The sequence below is a fragment of the Micromys minutus genome (genome assembly GCF_963924665.1).
Source record: "Micromys minutus genome assembly, chromosome: 4".
In the NCBI taxonomy this organism is placed as follows: domain Eukaryota; kingdom Metazoa; phylum Chordata; class Mammalia; order Rodentia; family Muridae; genus Micromys; species Micromys minutus.
In genome coordinates this window covers 21,478,849-21,495,539 of record NC_137973.1, presented here as the reverse complement: position 1 = coordinate 21,495,539, position 16,691 = coordinate 21,478,849, and the positions used below count along the sequence as shown (strand labels likewise).

The 16,691-nt window shown below is 44.8% G+C and overlaps 1 protein-coding gene across 1 annotated transcript in view; it reads left to right on the top strand.

Annotated features, from left to right (window-relative positions):
* The window catches only part of FHDC1 (FH2 domain containing 1), a gene marked incomplete at both ends in the record, with an annotated part of 38,230 nt that overhangs the window by 12,764 nt on the left and 8,775 nt on the right, over positions 1 to 16,691 (top strand). Inside the window, 7 exon segments of the mRNA XM_080915360.1 lie at positions 2,546 to 2,607; positions 3,895 to 3,997; positions 10,435 to 10,520; positions 10,611 to 10,711; positions 12,724 to 12,794; positions 12,885 to 12,992; positions 15,168 to 15,238. Coding sequence (XP_080771486.1) covers positions 2,546 to 2,607; positions 3,895 to 3,997; positions 10,435 to 10,520; positions 10,611 to 10,711; positions 12,724 to 12,794; positions 12,885 to 12,992; positions 15,168 to 15,238 — 602 coding nt within the window.

Below are 16,691 nucleotides of genomic sequence, written 5' to 3'. Positions count from 1 at the left end.
GTTTAGGTGAAGTGCTGGCCTTTTGTTTTCTTGGTAAGCCGATCAGTCATGACCAGGCCAGACTTTTCCTTAGGGACAGGCTGACTGTGACCAGTGTCAGGAACTGCTTGGGCTGTGGGGACATCTGCAAGCTAGAGCCGCCCTTGTCTTTGAGCATGTTGGCTACCCCTTTGGGAGGCTTGGGCGTCTGGCGAGAGCATGACGTCACACTGGCAATCCCCTCGACTTGTCTGTGATTGGACGCTTTTCACAGACCTGTCCCCAATTCTGGAGAGGCCTCCCCATCTCGGTAGGAGGAGGCTACACTTACTGATTCCACGGGAGACCCACCGGTAATAAGCTCACAGGAACCAGAGGGGAAAAGAATCAGAGAGAACCAGGCTGACACTCTGTGCCAACACTGCTTTGGGGGAAGCCACAAGATGACACTTCTGAGGCACAGTTTCCTTATCTGTCAAATAGGGATAATAAGAGTAATTCCTCTCTTGCTTTCCAGCAGTGGTGGCTAGGGACCTACGCCAAGTATCCAGAGCGTGGAAGGGTGAACAGGATAAGGGTGGAGATGGAAGTGGGGGCTGGTGGGGGGAAGGATGCTGCAGTCTAGGGTCAAACACTGCAAGAGGTGGCAATTTGGTGAGAGAATTATACAACAGGCTCATTTCCATCCTGAGTAGACGTGGCACAACTGTGTCGGTGTACTGTTCCTACTTGTAGCCTTTTAATTTACACGTTTTAATGAGCAGTTTTCTGTCCTAATAAACCGAGGCTCCCCATTCCTGTAGGAGTGTTTCTCCTTAGAGCGTTAAGTTTCACAGGCTTTATTTACTCTCTCCCTCTCTCTCCTCCTTCACACTGAACTTGAACCGAAGTCCCTGGGTAGGGTCCCTGCACCAAGGGCGTCCTCTCAGCCTGGAAGGCTCACTTTATGGCTGGCAGGTGATTGTGTTAACATCAAATAAACCCATAGGTTAGTAAATAATGAGATTGTTTAAGATTAGTCTTCAAAAGGAGACAACCATACCTTGTAAAAATTTAACCTCATAGCCAGGAAGTGACATTAACGGCTTTGCTGTTGCTTACAAACTTGAATGGAGCCAGAGATGGAGAATTTGGTCTGAAACCTGATTTCCCCTTTGTTCTCCATGAGTCTCTGTTGGTCTCTATTTCATCTGGCCTCCCTTTACCAGAAGACAGATGGAAAAGAGGGGAGTACTTCCCAGGTATCTTCCCACCCTATCCTGAATGTTCATTTCCAGAGGCAAAGAGAACTTCTCGGCAAACCCCTAGAGGTTCTAATCTATAATTTAATAAAAATCTTCTTAAATTATTGTTCCTGAATGTTTAAAACTTGCTACATCCCAATCTGGGTTTTGATGGTGCAATAGGATAGTTACATTAGCATCTGTTATCAAAAGATGTCATATAATGCCAGAATATTCAGTGCACACCTTGAATCCCAGCAGGTGGATCTCTGGGATTTTGTGAGTAGCCTGATGTACGCCATATACTATAAAGTGCCTTCTAACTCAGAGACAGAGAACAAATGTAAGGGAAAATGTCTGGATCTAAGACTTCCTCGCCAAAAAAAAAAAAAAAAAAAAAAAAATGTTTTTAAAAACTTCTAAACAAACAAAATGTAGAATTTTTTTTTTGTTGTTTGACACAGTCTTTGATTGGCCTTGAGCTCCTGATAACCCTCCTGCCTCAACCTCATGAGTGTTAAGATAATAGGAAGGTACCACTGGTGGCTACCATACTTCCTTGCTTTCTCCTAAACGGGTGATTTATGTCTGTAAGTCAGACCTGGGGCCCAACCTCAGCAGAGTCATTGTCTGGGTCTACCATTTCAGTTCTCATGGCTGTTACATATGGGCTGTATTTACATACCAAATTTAAATCAAAGTGAAACATAATCTATCTAAGTGTATATACTAGTATAGCAAACATATATCTTGTGTATTGTTTGGGGACTAGAACCCAGGGCCTTGCACAGGATAGACAAGTGGTCTACCACTGAACTACCCAGCTCAAGAATGAATTCCGGGGGAGAAGCAGTGTGGCTATTGTCTTATAGATCAGGCTTGACTCCAGCTCACTCGGTAGCTTAGGCTAGCCTTGAACTGCTCCTCTTTCCTCTGTCTAAGTTCTAGGCTGGCAGGTGTGTGTCTGCGTCACTTTCACTGCTAGGGAAGGACAATAGGAATGTCCATAAAACTGTATTAGGAATGTTAGCTACCATTGTGACATGTTAGAAATTGTTCTCTTGTGCATCAGAATTAAACTTTGGCAGGGTTTTAACTTTGTTTCCTCCTATTGCTTTTATTCTATTTTCCATTTAGTTATTCTGTTGTTTTGGGATAGGGTGTCTCTGTGTGACCCTGGTTATAATATACAATCCACCATGTAGACCAGACTGATCCAGAACTCACAGAGATCTGTCAGCCTCTGCCTCCCAAGCACTGAGATTAAAGGTGTGTGCCACCCTGCCCGGACCGGGCTGTTTTTCTTTATATTTAAAATGTCTTGTGCATCTGTTTCTTTCCAGATTACCGTCTTGGATGCAAAGCGAAGTATGAACATTGGCATATTTCTTAGGCAGTTTAAAAGGTAAGATGTTTGCATATGTCTGAAATTGTAGCTATATTCATGCTAGGAGGGTGTGGCTGAGCTGAAATCCAGGGACAATCCATACTCCTCCATGTCCTTCCTAGATGTGTGACTCTGAGGTCTACAAAGTATCTGTCTATGCTGTGAGCTCACAGTCCTGAAATGAGGAAAAAAGGCCCTACAGCATCCATGGAAGGCCTGCATATCATGAAAGTGTGTGTGTGTGTGTGTGTGTGTGTGTGCATGTATGTGTGTGTCTGTGTATGTGTGTATATATGTGTGTATGTGTGTATATGCATATATGTGTGTCTGTGTGTATGTGTGTATATATGTGTGTATGTGTGTATATGCATATATGTGTGTCTGTGTGTATGTGTGTATACATGTATGTGTATATACATGTATGTGTGTATATGCATATGCATATATGTGTGTCTGTGTGTGTATGTGTGTCTGCATGTGTCTGTGTATGTGTTTATGTGTTTATGCATGTATCTGTGTGATTATGTGTGTGTGTCTGTGTTTCTGTGTGTCTATGTTCATCTGTATGCGTGTGTGTCTGTGTGCATGTATATGTATGTATATGTGTGTATTAAATTCTTTGACGATTTCAGATACACATATACAGGGTTTAGGGAATTTTGCCCCTCCTTACTCTCATCCCTGCTGACCCTGAAAATGATCTCCCTAACTAGCTAACAAGTCCAATTCTATTTTGATGTCTTTTTTTTTTTTTTCACCTACGAATTTAATTATGGTTGCTTACATGAGCCGAGGGGTCATTTCCAGGAACATGGGCAACTTGTCAGTGGCTAATACTAACACTGAGGGAAACAGCCCCAGCCCCAGGGCCCATTTATTGTTCATTGTGCCTCAGACAGGCATGAGCCCCTCATCAGGGATGGAAGTTTCCATTCATCCTCCCCTAAAGATCCCAGCAGCTGTCTGCCTCCCTGGGATTCCTGGGGACTTTTTCTGGTGTGGGGAGCCTTAGAGTGGTTTTCAGTGGTAGGTCCTCTGGATCAGGAAGAAGCAGACCAAAGAAAGGGAGGGGGCGGGGGAGGGGGGGGCGGTGGCAGTGAGGGAGGGGCGGTGGGGGGGGAGGCAGTGGGGGTGTTTGGGGGAGGGATGGTGTTGGGGGATGGGGTGAGGGTAATGGGTGGTGGTGGGAAGGGGGTTGTGGGGGGAGGGGTGGCAGTGGGGGAGAGATGGTGGGGGAGGGGTGTGATTTAGTTTTCATTGGCTGGAGTCCCGGCAGTCAGGAATGAAATTCCTTACCTTTTCCAGGTCTCCTCAGTCCATTGTGGAGGACGTCCATCAAGGAAAGAGTGAGCATTACGGATCAGAGACGCTTCGAGAAATCCTTAAGCTTTTGCCAGAGTCAGAAGAGGTAAGGAACTTGGCACGCCGACTTTGGTTTGTTTGGAGTGGGGTGCGAAGCTATATGTCTATCGGGTGTCAAAGGTGTTGTGCAAAGGGTACTGTCCTTCCCCGGGTCGGAAGGGGTCTCAAGTCAAAGTAAAAGGTAACAGTTGGGAAAGAGCCAGGCTTATAGACTCAGAGTCTCTGTTCACACGGAGCGGTGCCATCAACCAAACACTCGGGCAAGGTTCTGAACACCTGCGAACTTTACATCCCTCACCTGTAAAATGAGGACAATGGCCCTTACCTCATCGGTTCCCGAGATGACTAAACCCTTCTTATACAGCCAGGACAGTACTTGGCACACGGGAGCTCAATACATTTCAGGTTTTTTTTCCCCATCATCTTAACATTTGACCTTTGCTTAGAATGAAGCCAGGTGATAATGCCTACACCTCAGAGTAATTTGTTTGTTAGTTCTTTTGGGGTTATTTGTTTGTTTGTTTGTTTGTTTTCAAAAAAGGAAAGGAAAAGCAGTTTTGGATAAAGACATTAAGTGTCGGTGAATATTAGCATAGGATATAACTGACTAAAAGGGAGGAGAATTTGCTGTGGTCACAGAAAGTATTGTGCTAGGAAGGTATTCGTGTTGTTCAAACCAAATTAGTTATTGGGTAGTTAGGAGCTTCATGGGAGAAAAGAGAATAGCAATTTAAAACTTTACAAACTACATTTTCTTCTTACTGTGCGTGTTAGGTTGAGCGAGTTGGTACAGTGCTCCACTGGAGGTCAGAGGGCAGTTCTGTGACTCTCAAGAGTCAGACTCAGCCCACGAATATCTGACCTAAAGGCTAAAAAGATCCCTTACTCACAGAGCCAAACCCCTGGGCCGAGGCACTGGAATAGAAATTGCTAACGCCATCCACAAATGTGAAGATACCAACCCTTATTTCTGAAGAAAGAGTCAAGAGGAATTTATCCATGCCCATATGCTTATGATCACTGAGATAAAAGAGCCTATAATTTTATAAAAGATTTTATATCTGAAAATACAAGGAAAAAGAGACATTTTATAAGTAAAAGGTTGGGAGTGGTAAAGATCGGCTCGAATGTCTGATCCCTCGAACTGTAAGAAAAACAAAGAAAGAGGGTAAACTTCTCACGATCCTCTATTCCAGAAGTCCTGTATACTCCTCACATGAACCCCCATCCATCCCAGACATCATTTATGAAAGTTGTCCTTAATGCCATTAATGACAGGAGGAATAGAATGGTTTCTCTTTTATGTTGACTGGTATTAAGTTCACAGTGGATATTAGTGGGTAACTGGAAACTCTAGTTACATTCTGACATATTTGATAATAGGACACACTCTTTCTGCTCCAGATTTTGTTTACAGATGACGTGTAATTTACTTAAACCCAGATTAATTAATGGCATATATTGATGTAATTGAAGGGTCTTAAAGACTAACAGTCCTTTCTTTTTTTTTTCCTGTATGAAAAATGAGGGTTTACAAATCTTTGCTAGAATAAGTAGGGTCTAATTACTTCAAGTTGAAAAAAAGATTTATTTGCTTTTGGCTAGGGAGATAGCTCAGGGTACCTCCCTAGCATTCTCGAAGCCCTGGATTTGAGTGGGTTTGAAACTGTATTCCCGTATGGCTTCTTTCCTGACCCTCCTTCGAGGTTGTTCTGAGTGCTCAACCCTAACTAAACTCATCATTTTTAAAAGGGATTATCAAATTTGACAGTGTGTGTAGAAATGTTCACAAGGCTTTTCGTGGTAAACTGAGGCCCAAGGGAGGCTGCCAGACTGTTTTCCTAGAATTTCTATTTTTTGTGTCCAGTTCAAAAATGATTAGAAAACACAGAGGAGTTCTTCCAAAGAGCAAATACCTATCAAAGCACCTCTAGTTTAAAGATCCTTCCTCTGTTGTTTGAGTTTTATGGGATCTCACTAGAGCAGAGACTGTACAGGAGTGGGGGTGGGGCAGGTGAGGAAGAAGCACCGGAGAGTTAGCCTGGTCTCCCAGGCCCCCCCAGCTCCAGTTAGTGAGCTAACTGCAAAGAAGCCTGGGATAGGACCCCTGAGGTGCCTTTGTATCCTGTGACTGCAGGCCAGAGCGCCCACACCCCTGTACAGGGTCATCCTCTGTCTAATCATGTGACAGACCCATAATGTTTACATTACTGACTCTTGGCTGCAGCTCACCACACCCTCCACACAAGGCTTCAGCGGAACCAGAGCTGCCTTGAGAGCGCTTTGTGGCCTGTGGTGCTCTCTCTACGAGCCCTAATGGTCTGTGATGGAGGTGAACGGATCCGCTGAGGACTTGGAGGACCCTGGGCCAAGTGAGAGGGGTTTAGGAACGTGGCAGGAATACAGGAGCAAATGCTTAGGTGTAGTGGGTTGTGACACCATCCTCAGTCTTAGCATGGGAAAGGACTAGACTTCTGAAGCCCTCCTGTGCCCTAGACGGGACAAAACGAAATTCGGTTGTGTTTACAGCACTTATCCAGTGACTAACAGAGACAGTCCACCCGTCACGGAGGGGACTATTCTGAAGCCTCTTCTTCAGCCCCTTCACAGGAACTTCAGGAGATTCACCTCATTTGCAGATCACATCAGCTCTCCCGGGATAGACAATTGCTGGGTGACTAAGAGGGGTGGACTTGAACTCGAATTTCTTTGACACGGAGCAGTTCTTTCCATTGTCCTCTGCTCCCTCTTCCTGGAGGAAGGAAGGGCAAAGGTTGTCAAAACTGCGTGCCTCACGTGGTCTGGCAGCCTTTCCTCACCTCTGCTATCACCACCGCTGGTGTGAGCAAGTGTTATCCGAGCCCTCCTGTAACCTTATCAGCAACGCTGACAAATATGAGCGGAAATTCTCGCTCCTGCCCGTCTCCTCAGCTGACAGGCCGGCAGAAGCCAAGGTTAATTTGTCATCTGGAATTTCTCTGCCCTTCACCACTTACTTCTCTTTGATGTGGCCTGCTTGTTCCTCTTTCTTCCAGTGTGTAGTGAACCCATACAGACGAAGAGTTGGGCCCCCAATAAATGTCCAAGGTGTGTTTTTGTCTACCTGTGATTCCCATACCAGGGATGAGGATGAGGAAGGCCGGGGTCCATTGACCATCTCAGTGTCCTAGGAGCACAGCTGGAAGGTGTTGGTTGAGTTGCCTGCTCTGGTCTCCCACACTGAGGAAGAAATCTGTGCTGGCGCAGCCCTTTGTCACCGAGCACACCCCCTTCCCTAGCTTTTTATTTGCTTCACCCCTGCCTCTTCTGCAGGTAGCCTGTTTGTAGAAAGTCCTGCCTCTCTGAATGGGGCTGGAGGAGAAGGAGGCTGCCATTTGGGCTTGTGAATCTTTTAAGAGCATGTTCTTCTGGCGCTTACAACACACAACAGGGCACAACAGGGGTCATAATGAGAGGCCCTCAGCCAGCAAGGTGTGATTTTTGATAAAGATGAGAACACAGAATAATTACAGTTTGCCTCTCCTCTTGCCTTTCCACTGGGAAGGCACTGTAATCCCTCTTAATGAACACAAGGATTGCTGGGAACTAACATGAAGAGCTGTATCCACAGCGTTTAAATTTCTGTCTTCCATCTCCTTTCCTTTAAGATCTATAAACAGTTTTGGCCTTCCGCATAAGTGAGGGAGATTAATCCTTGCTCCGTCACAGTTTAGCATATGTTTAGTAGAAGTACTTAAAGTTTACTTAGAGCGCCCCGTGCTCAGGCCTCAGCCTGAAATTGTTGCCGCTTTCCTAAGCTTTGCACAGTGAGCAGAGGGTCTTCTGAAAGGTCGGGCCTCACTTTGCCCCTGCCCATATATAGCGAACTGTTCGTTCAAAGGGATCAGAATCCAGCCCAGGGCTGTCTCTGCTCACAAGCCAGGCGCTAGCTGGGGCTGAGCTAAACCTGAAATGTTCAGAGTCCATATGCGTAGCAAGGTTAAAAAAAAAAATGGGAAATTCACCTTGTGGCTGTATGCAAATGGGGAAAACAAAGGAAGTTGTGTACAAGCCGTTTTCTGTCCTAACCAAAAAACAAGCAAACAACAGAAACAACAAGGATGAAACCAAAAAGTGTTCCGGGTGTAGTTCAGTAACAGAACATTTGCATAGCAAACATGAGGCCCTGACGTCATCCCAGCTCTGCAAATATGAAACCGGTAAGAAAAGAAAAGCAGCCTTGAGACAGGTTCAACACCCGTTCTGGGTTCCTGGGTACCACCAGGACAGGCTACCATGTCCATTGCTTCAAAGAGCTTGAAATCATGTTGCCAATAATGAATGACCCAGAGAGCGGAAGAGAACAGACTTGCAGAGAGCCTTGTGGAGAGCACTATGGCCGGGTGGGTGGCTGCATCGTAGATCTGGTGTATAGCATTACAAGACCCTGGGTTGAATATCCAGCGTTAAGACGAAGGAAAAATGTAAATTGGTCAGTACTTCCTCTCAGTAGTTAGCTGCAAACATGGGCTGTGCCTGTCACTACTGGGACTAAGGTACTGCTCACCATAAAGACACTTAAGAGTGTCCTTAGAATTGATTTTGCTCTTAGCTTGGTTCCGTTTTCTGTGTGGAGAAGGCAGGACTTTTCTATCTGATCAGCTTGAGAGCTTTGGGTCTCCACCTGTGAGCCCTTTCGCTGTATTCCTCTTTACTACAGGAGGTGGATATGTGTGTGCCTAGAGACCTTCATTCAGTTTTTTTTAATAACGTGTTCATATGTAAAAATAACTAAAATGAGCCAGTAAAATCCACTGGTGACCTTGCCACTTGGTATATAGAGACCTTCCAATCCCCTTTTCATGCCTTGCACACATACTTGTGTGCGTTTGTGCGTGCATGTGTGTAGGGGGGTATAGGGGGTAGACATTTTTTCTTCTTAATTTATGGAAATGTGATCTTCATAGTGTACTGACTGTTTATTTACCTTGTCTTTTCATAGGACAAGTAATTTGAACTATCTTACTTTAGACTAAGTGCATTACTGGTACATATTGATGGGGTTCTGTTTCATGTCCATGACAGCATGTGATGGTCAAATCCAGCTCCCTTTGTCCACATCCTCTCTTCCCTGAACAAGCTTACTAATTCCCACCCTACAGCCAAGACGTTTCTTAGCCTCTGTGCAGGGCAGACAGTATCCAGTGAGTGTCAATCAGCAGAAGACTTGCTCCATGTACTGTATGTAATGCCACTTGGTCCCATCCATTCTGTTCTGACTCTTTCCCATAGCTGAGTGATACTCCACTAAGTATATCTCTGTGGTTTCTTTTTCTATTACCTGCTGGTTGGCATTTAGGCCCATTTTGTGGCTTAGCTACATCATAGGCAGACATCTTAACATCTATTGTTCAGTTGGAGCTTTTTTCCTTCTTACTAACCACTGAAGATCCAACCTGTATTCATTCCAATACTGTAGTCAAGGCTGGGTTACAGCCCAGTGGAAGAGTGTGTGTGTGTGTGTTACCCATGTTCAGGCCCTGGGTTCTATCCCCCAACATTGGGGGTGAGGGGTGAGGAAGAGCTAGGCAAGATGACCCGAATCTGTTTAGCATTTAGAAGGCTGAGGCGAGAACACCAAAAATTTGAGGGTAGCTTAGGTTAAATAACAAAATCCTATATAAAAATAACACACAAAAACATCAGTTGCTTAGATTTACAGCTTTTTTTTTTTTGCCTTGTTCTGAAAGAAATTAGTAAAGGGGGAAATGAGTTCATTTAGTTTGACTACTAAGAGGGAAAAAAAGATTTTTCTCCCCACTGGTGCCCAAGGCACTCTTGACTTTGCAGACAGCCATGAGGCAGAGGCCGGAAAATGTGTGGATTTATCTAGGAGCTTTACCCACCCATTCCTCAGGGAAGGCAAGGCTGCCTCGTTGTTTTTACTAGGCTGTGTTCATTCTCTTGGTATGGAGGTCACTAGTGTGTGCCTTTAGGATTTAGAAAATCTCCTCAGTCACTGCATTGACTTCAGCATGAGCCACAGCGTCTAGCACCGAGCGTCTAGCACCGAGCAGGGTTGTAACTGACTTTAATGCTGCAGCTTTATTTCTTTTCTTATTTATTCTCATTTATTTATTTTCTCATTATTTTAAGCTATTCACTTTGGATCAAAGCCATAGTGCCAAAAAAGCACAGTCTAGTGGTTTCTCCATGAGCGTGAGCCCCGGTCACGTGAGCATTTACCTGGGCCTGGGACTCCATGGTAGAATACTTAGCTACTATGCTCAGGGTCCAGGGCTCATCCCTACATATAAAGTTGTATAAGCAAGCAAACAAACAACACAGGATTTCCTTTTCTTTCTCATAGATCTACATCGTCTTAATTTGTATTTCCCACTGAGACATTATCGTCTTAGAAGGGTTCTAAAATGAAGTGTAAAGTAATCTTAAATTTTAATCAATGATTTTTTTTGTCCTGCCCCCTTTTCTTTTGTCTTTTAGATAAAGAAATTAAAGACATTTAACGGCGATGTGTCCAAGCTCTCTCTGGCAGACTCCTTTCTGTACTGCTTGATTCAGGTGCCAAAGTAAGGACACAGTCCCTGGTCGCTGTTCTCAGTTGAGCGGGGTTGCTCCTGACTTAAATACTACAGCTTTGTTTTCTTATTGTTTTTTAGCTACTCACTTCGGATCGAAGCCATGGTGCTAAAAAAGGAATTCTTGCCGTCTTGCTCCTCTCTGTACAAAGACATAAAGATTCTAAGAGCTGCTATGAAAGGTAACCGAGTCTGTGTTTTCTATATATTTAGCTTTTGTCAATTTTGATCGCTGTTTATCTTTTGTAAAGAAAAAAAAAATCAGAAACGGAAAGTCCCATTTTGGGATGGCCTAAAAAGGAAAAAGGTGTAAGTAGGGATGAGCAGTTCAAGTAGTGAACATTAATTTGCATATTATCTTTCCGTGGAAGAAAGTTTCTTTCATCTCAGGCTTCAGAGTAAACCTTGCAAGTCACAGCCTGTCTTGCTTCTCGGCATGATTAACTTTCCATTGTGTGTGTGTGTGTGTGTGTGTGTGTGTGTGTGTGTGTGTGTGTGTTATAGATGGCATGTAGTGTGTGCAGTGTGAATGTGTGTATGCATGTAATGTCTGTGGTGTGTGATATAGTGTGTGTTGTGTATATGTTATAAAGGCGTTTGCACTATGCTTTTGTGTGGTGCTCCTGGTATGTATGTATGTATTGTGTGTACTATATATTGTGTTTCCGTGTGGGGCTTGGTATATAGTATGAGGGGTGTGGTTTTGATGAGTGTGTAGAGTGTGTACTTGTGTGTGGTACATGTAGGATACCTGTGTGTCCTGCGCTGTCTACATCTTCCTGTCTCTGGCCTCTGTTGACTAGGGCTGATCTTCCAAAAGCAGGCAGGTCTCCAGCCTGGGCACTGTGCTTTTTCTGCCAGGGTGACTGAGCTCTCTATTCTGTGGTTTCTTTCACCTACTGTCCCTCTGGACTGCAGCATCTGAAAGTCTCTTAAGTCTGACATGGGTCAGCTGATCCCTGGCACTCACCACCCTGGCACGGGCAGGTCCGCCCGCCCTCCCATCTTCAGCTCTCCGACCTTCTGAGCCAGCCTAGGTCCCTACAGTTACGTCTCTCGTTGCTTTTCTGGAACTGTCTGTTCCTGTTCGGTGGCTCCCGCCTGTGCTGAGGGAGAGAACTTGTCCTCCAGTTCACCACGTTTTCTTCACGTTCTCGGAGCACTAAGGAGGAAAGGGACATTTTTATCCTTTCAATATGGAGACCTCTTACAGGTCTTCCCGTTCTGAGGTGATTCGTTGCTGCAGCGGTGAAAGGACTGAGCTTCCTGTTCACACAACCGTGGACGGGCTTGTTTTGGTATTGAGCAATATAAATTTGTGGGCACGGAGGAAACGTCTCTTATCTGCCTAACCTTCCCAAACTGGCCTTCTCAGATAACAAAATACAGGCACCGATCCAGATGTAATGTTTTGAAAGTAGGACCAGACTTAGCGGAGACTCGGGACCTACAAATATCATAGGTGACGTTTTATTACCAATACTGTCCTTTTCATAACCAAGTGTTTATTCTAGCCTTCCAAATGTATACTCTCAATTGTGTTTCTTTATAGACGTGTATAAGAGATTTTGTGTAAGTAATTAGTTTACTGGTGTGTTTTCACAAGTTTCCTCTTATAACCTTCAAGCAATCCAAGTGAAATGTGCTTTGAATAAATGGAAAGATGTTTTGGGTAGCGGGGGCCTGAGGGTTGGTGTTTTGCAAGTTATTTACATGACACCCCAGCTTGATAAATGTATGTGTGTATGTGTGTGTGTGTGTGTGTGTGTGTGTGTGTGTGTGTGTGTGTGTGTGTGTATAGCTAAGCAAGATGTTGGTGGCTCTTGGTTTTCATATTTCATAAAAATGATCTCAAAGAGTAGTGAGAAAGGGGGGGAAAAATCAAAGAACTATCTGCTGAAGAGAGGGGCAGGTTGGCCTCCATGGCACAGTGTATCTTTGAGCTTCTGTGTTTTTGGGGACTTGGGTACTCTTAGCAAACCATTTGACTCCCCTACATGTTTGATCCCCAGCTAAACGCCAGGACATAGACCACCTTATGTGTATCTTATTGTCATGGGCCTGATTGCAGCAGAGAGTGTGTTTGTTTTGGGGTGAGCTTGCTTCAGACACACACACTTGAACCTGGATGTGGTGGCTGTCGTTCATGCATGTGAGGCCGCTCTAACGTGCACTGGTGTGTTCCTTCTAACAGAGCTGATGTTATGTGAGGAGCTACATTCAATATTACACTTGGTACTCCAGGCCGGGAATCTCATGAACGCCGTAAGTAAAGTCTCACTCAAGAAGTGTATCTGCCCAATCGCTGTCTGGCTGCAGGCTCAACACGTTCCTTTCTCTCGCCGTCTTCTTTAGGGAGGCTATGCTGGCAATGCTGTGGGATTTAAACTGTCTTCTCTACTCAAATTGGCAGACACAAAGGCGAACAAACCTGGAATGAACCTCCTTCATTTCGTAGCTCAGGTAGGTGATGTAGAAACAGGGAGAATGTGACAACCTGCTGGGACACAGTGTGGTGTCCCCCAAGGGACGAGATGGCTTCTCAGTTAGGAAAAGGACAGAGTGTGCCTAGAAGGCTCTGGTTTTAGAAGCTTTGTGACGATTTAGAGTTAATGCTTCAGCCATGGGAAGCAGGCAGAAGTCTGAAAGGTCTAATGGCAAGACCAGGCTTCCTGTTTTAAGAAAGTAAGACACAGTAAAGAAAGGGTTGGAGAACAACAAGAACTGGGTCTGGGGAGACATCTTGGTGGTTGCTGTCTGATAGTTTGGTGCAGGCTGGAAAGGGAATCAATCCACTGTAGGGACCAAGTGTAGAAGGCTGGGTGTGGAAACCTCCAGGGTAGAATGAATTTGATTTGCGATTAGTGTCTCGGGAACTGTCCATGGGAGTGCTGTCTGTTACTGTAGGATTTGGGTGTGACTCTATTCGTAGTTTCTTTCCTTTGGAATCTAGGGATGGCAACCAGGGTCTTAGCATGCTAGGCAAGCAGTCTATCAAGACAGTTTCCCTGTCCCCACCCCCCAGCCTCTAGTCCGTAATAATTGGTTAAAAAGTCAAAATTCAAAGCACTTAAGTGAGAAGTGGTTTTCTTATCTAGTTTGAAACACTATCTGGTGGGGGCTCTTTTGGACAGACCTGGGCATTGGACAGGCTTGGCCCCTGCTCCTGTATGAAGGAATCCCCTAAATGGTTCCTTCCCACTTGCCCTTCCCAAGTCAGCCTCCAAACAGCTGAAGAATCCAGACACCTCCTCGGCTTGTCTGCCTCTCGGTAAAGTGGGTTTGCGAACTGGTTTAACAGTCCACAGCCTCTCGTGCCTTCACCGAAGCGCATGCTCATGTTGATAGCTGGTATTTGGGCAAGGTGTATTGGGTTCTGTCAGAAACAATGGCTGCTAAGCCGCTACCTCATTCCATTGAGTCTGAATGCACATGAATTGAATTTCATGCGAGTATCATTTGTCTTGGGAAGGTTAAAGGTATCTGAACGGTGAGGGCAGTTCTGGTAAATCTCAGGATGAATATCAGAGTTCATGTCTCAGGGCATTGTTTCCGATGTGATTTTTGTTTTGTTCTGTTGGGTTTGGTGAGGACAGGCACACAATTTTATTTAGTAATCAAAGTCCACCTCAGAAGACGGACACCAGAGAATTCTTTCTTTTTTTTTTTTCATTTAATAAGTACAAATGAATAAAGATACTTAGTTTTGTAAAGAGACTTGCCAGCGAGGCCCGAGGACGGCAACATGCCCTGTGGCCACTCAGTACGTGGTCATCTTCCCACACAGACCACTTCCTTACAGAGAGGGCTTCACCTCAGTGGCCTACAAATACTATTTCGGTACAATTCCCTTCTGCACCTCCCAACACCACTATACTTCAAATAGACCGGACTCCCCTGGGAGAAGAAAACACAAGGTCCCCTCAGGTGTCCACCCGACGCCCCAGAGCTGGGAACTGTTAACACCATGAAGCATACATGCTGGCCACTGACGTGTGGGCGTGGGACAGAAGCAGACATGGAGACTGGTGTTTCAGTGTTACCTGTTTAGAAAAGGCCAATCATTCACTTACACTACAGATCCGTTATTGCTTGCGGGGTCTGCTGTTGCTCAGAGGGCCCTGCTGTCAGACACCCTCCACCCCTGGCCTGCACCAGGGGTGCAGCTTCCCAGCCCGTCCAGTTCAGAAGGCCCACCTCTGCAGAGCACCTAGCGGCAGATTCCCCCTCCAACCCTGACAGCAAAGAACGATTTGATCCAAGAGCTAAACCTGGTGCAGCCACTATGTTTACGCAGATGAGCCCCACACTAAAGCTCAGGCAGCCCTGCCTGCTCTAGTGCTCACCAGTAACCCCAACATGGACACAACCGGAAAAAGCAGCACTCTTGCTCACCCATGTCCTCTGTTCTCATGAACCCATTTACAAAGCATCCCCTGGAAGGGGCTACAGTGACATCTGTGATGCACAGGGTAAGCCTCTGTCACCATGCCAAAGGCAACCTAGGCTTCCAAGTCAATGTGATTTTCAACCTGAAAACTAAGTGCTATTTCCAAGGCTCCCTGAAGCTGTAAGGGAGTGAGACTTCCCCCAGACTTACTCATCTGCTAAGAAGAATGTCTTCTGCTTCTGTTCCAGGAAGCCCAGAAGCAAGATGCCATCCTTCTAAACTTCTCTGAGAAGTTGCAGCATGTGCAAGAGACATCGAGGTGAGCACAGAAACAGAGAACACTGTGAGACTCAGTTTCCCCGAAAATGGCGGAGTAATGAACACTCTCAGATTCCCTTCTGAACTCTGAAATGCTTTCTCTTACCGAACTTTTGGGTTTTCTTTCCATGTGCTTGGTGTGTGCATGTGTGTGTGTGTGTGTGCGAGTGTGTTTGTGTGTGTGTGTGTGTGTGTGTGTGTGTGTGTGTGTGTGTGTGTAATCTGGGGCTTTGAACAATTAATTTTTATTTTTAAACTGAAAGAAACTAATTTAGTCTATTTTGAAGAGTACCATTCAGTCTAAGAAAAATAGGGATTAGAGCTTCAAATCCCTCCCACGCCCAAGAGACTGAAAGTGCTTGCTTAGCTTGTGAGTTGGTTTAAGATCAAACTTGTAAGGCCATACATACATCACTGTTTCCCTGTGGACTTGAACGTGGTACTTTTTTTTTTTTTTTTTTTTTTTTGTAGTTAAAAGGGTTTGGAACCACACTAAGGCCCGTGAAAGGACTTGATTCTAAATTAGTCACTCGGTTTTACAGAGAAAGTGCCTACCAAGCATGAAACCCTAATTACAGTTCTCTAATTTGCTTCTGACCCTAATATAGACGCATGCTTTAATGCAGCAATGACCTGTGTGCATATTATCTCCCGGCGTTGTTTAACTTACAGTAGGCACAGGTAGCCTCTGGTAAACACTGCAGTTAATCAGTGATTCCAGAAAAGAGTCTTGATTTTTCACATTTGCTGATGGCTATGCCTTAAATACTGCCGGCCTGTCTGGTTTCTGGCCACCAGCACAGAACCACTTAATGTTAAGTTGAGAAGGAATGCAGAGTTGCCTCTGGTGATCTGCCTCAGTTTACCACTGCTTGGGTCAGCCAAATTAATGTGATAAACTTTATATTTTTTTTTTAATGAGTTCTTACTTTGTTGCCCAGACTCACCTGAAATCCTTGAGCTGGAATGATCCTCCTGCCTCAGCTTCTTGAGAATCTGGGGCTGCAGGCATATGCTACCATGGCTAGCTATGTTATGACATTATTATTTGAGTGACCATAGTTGCCATGACAACAACCACAGTTCAATCCTGTCATTAGGCAGTGTCTGTCGCTGACATCCAGTCACAGATGATGTCTGTCAAACAGGAGGATTACCATTACAATGATTAAACACCCCATAATTCATGTTTACAGTGCACCAGATTATGCCCTAAGAAAAACAGACAGAAGATACAACCCTTTTAAAATCCCTAAGAGAAACTAATACACAAATATTTTTGCTGTATTGATACTATAGAAATGTTATATAGAGCTAAGAAGATAGCCTTGTGGCAATTTTCGGTATTTAAAAATCATTATGTCTAATCTATACACACCAAGAAAACTCTGACTATTTCCATGTTACGTTCTGTTCTACATGTACTTTATGCTTATGATAACTAGTAAGATTTC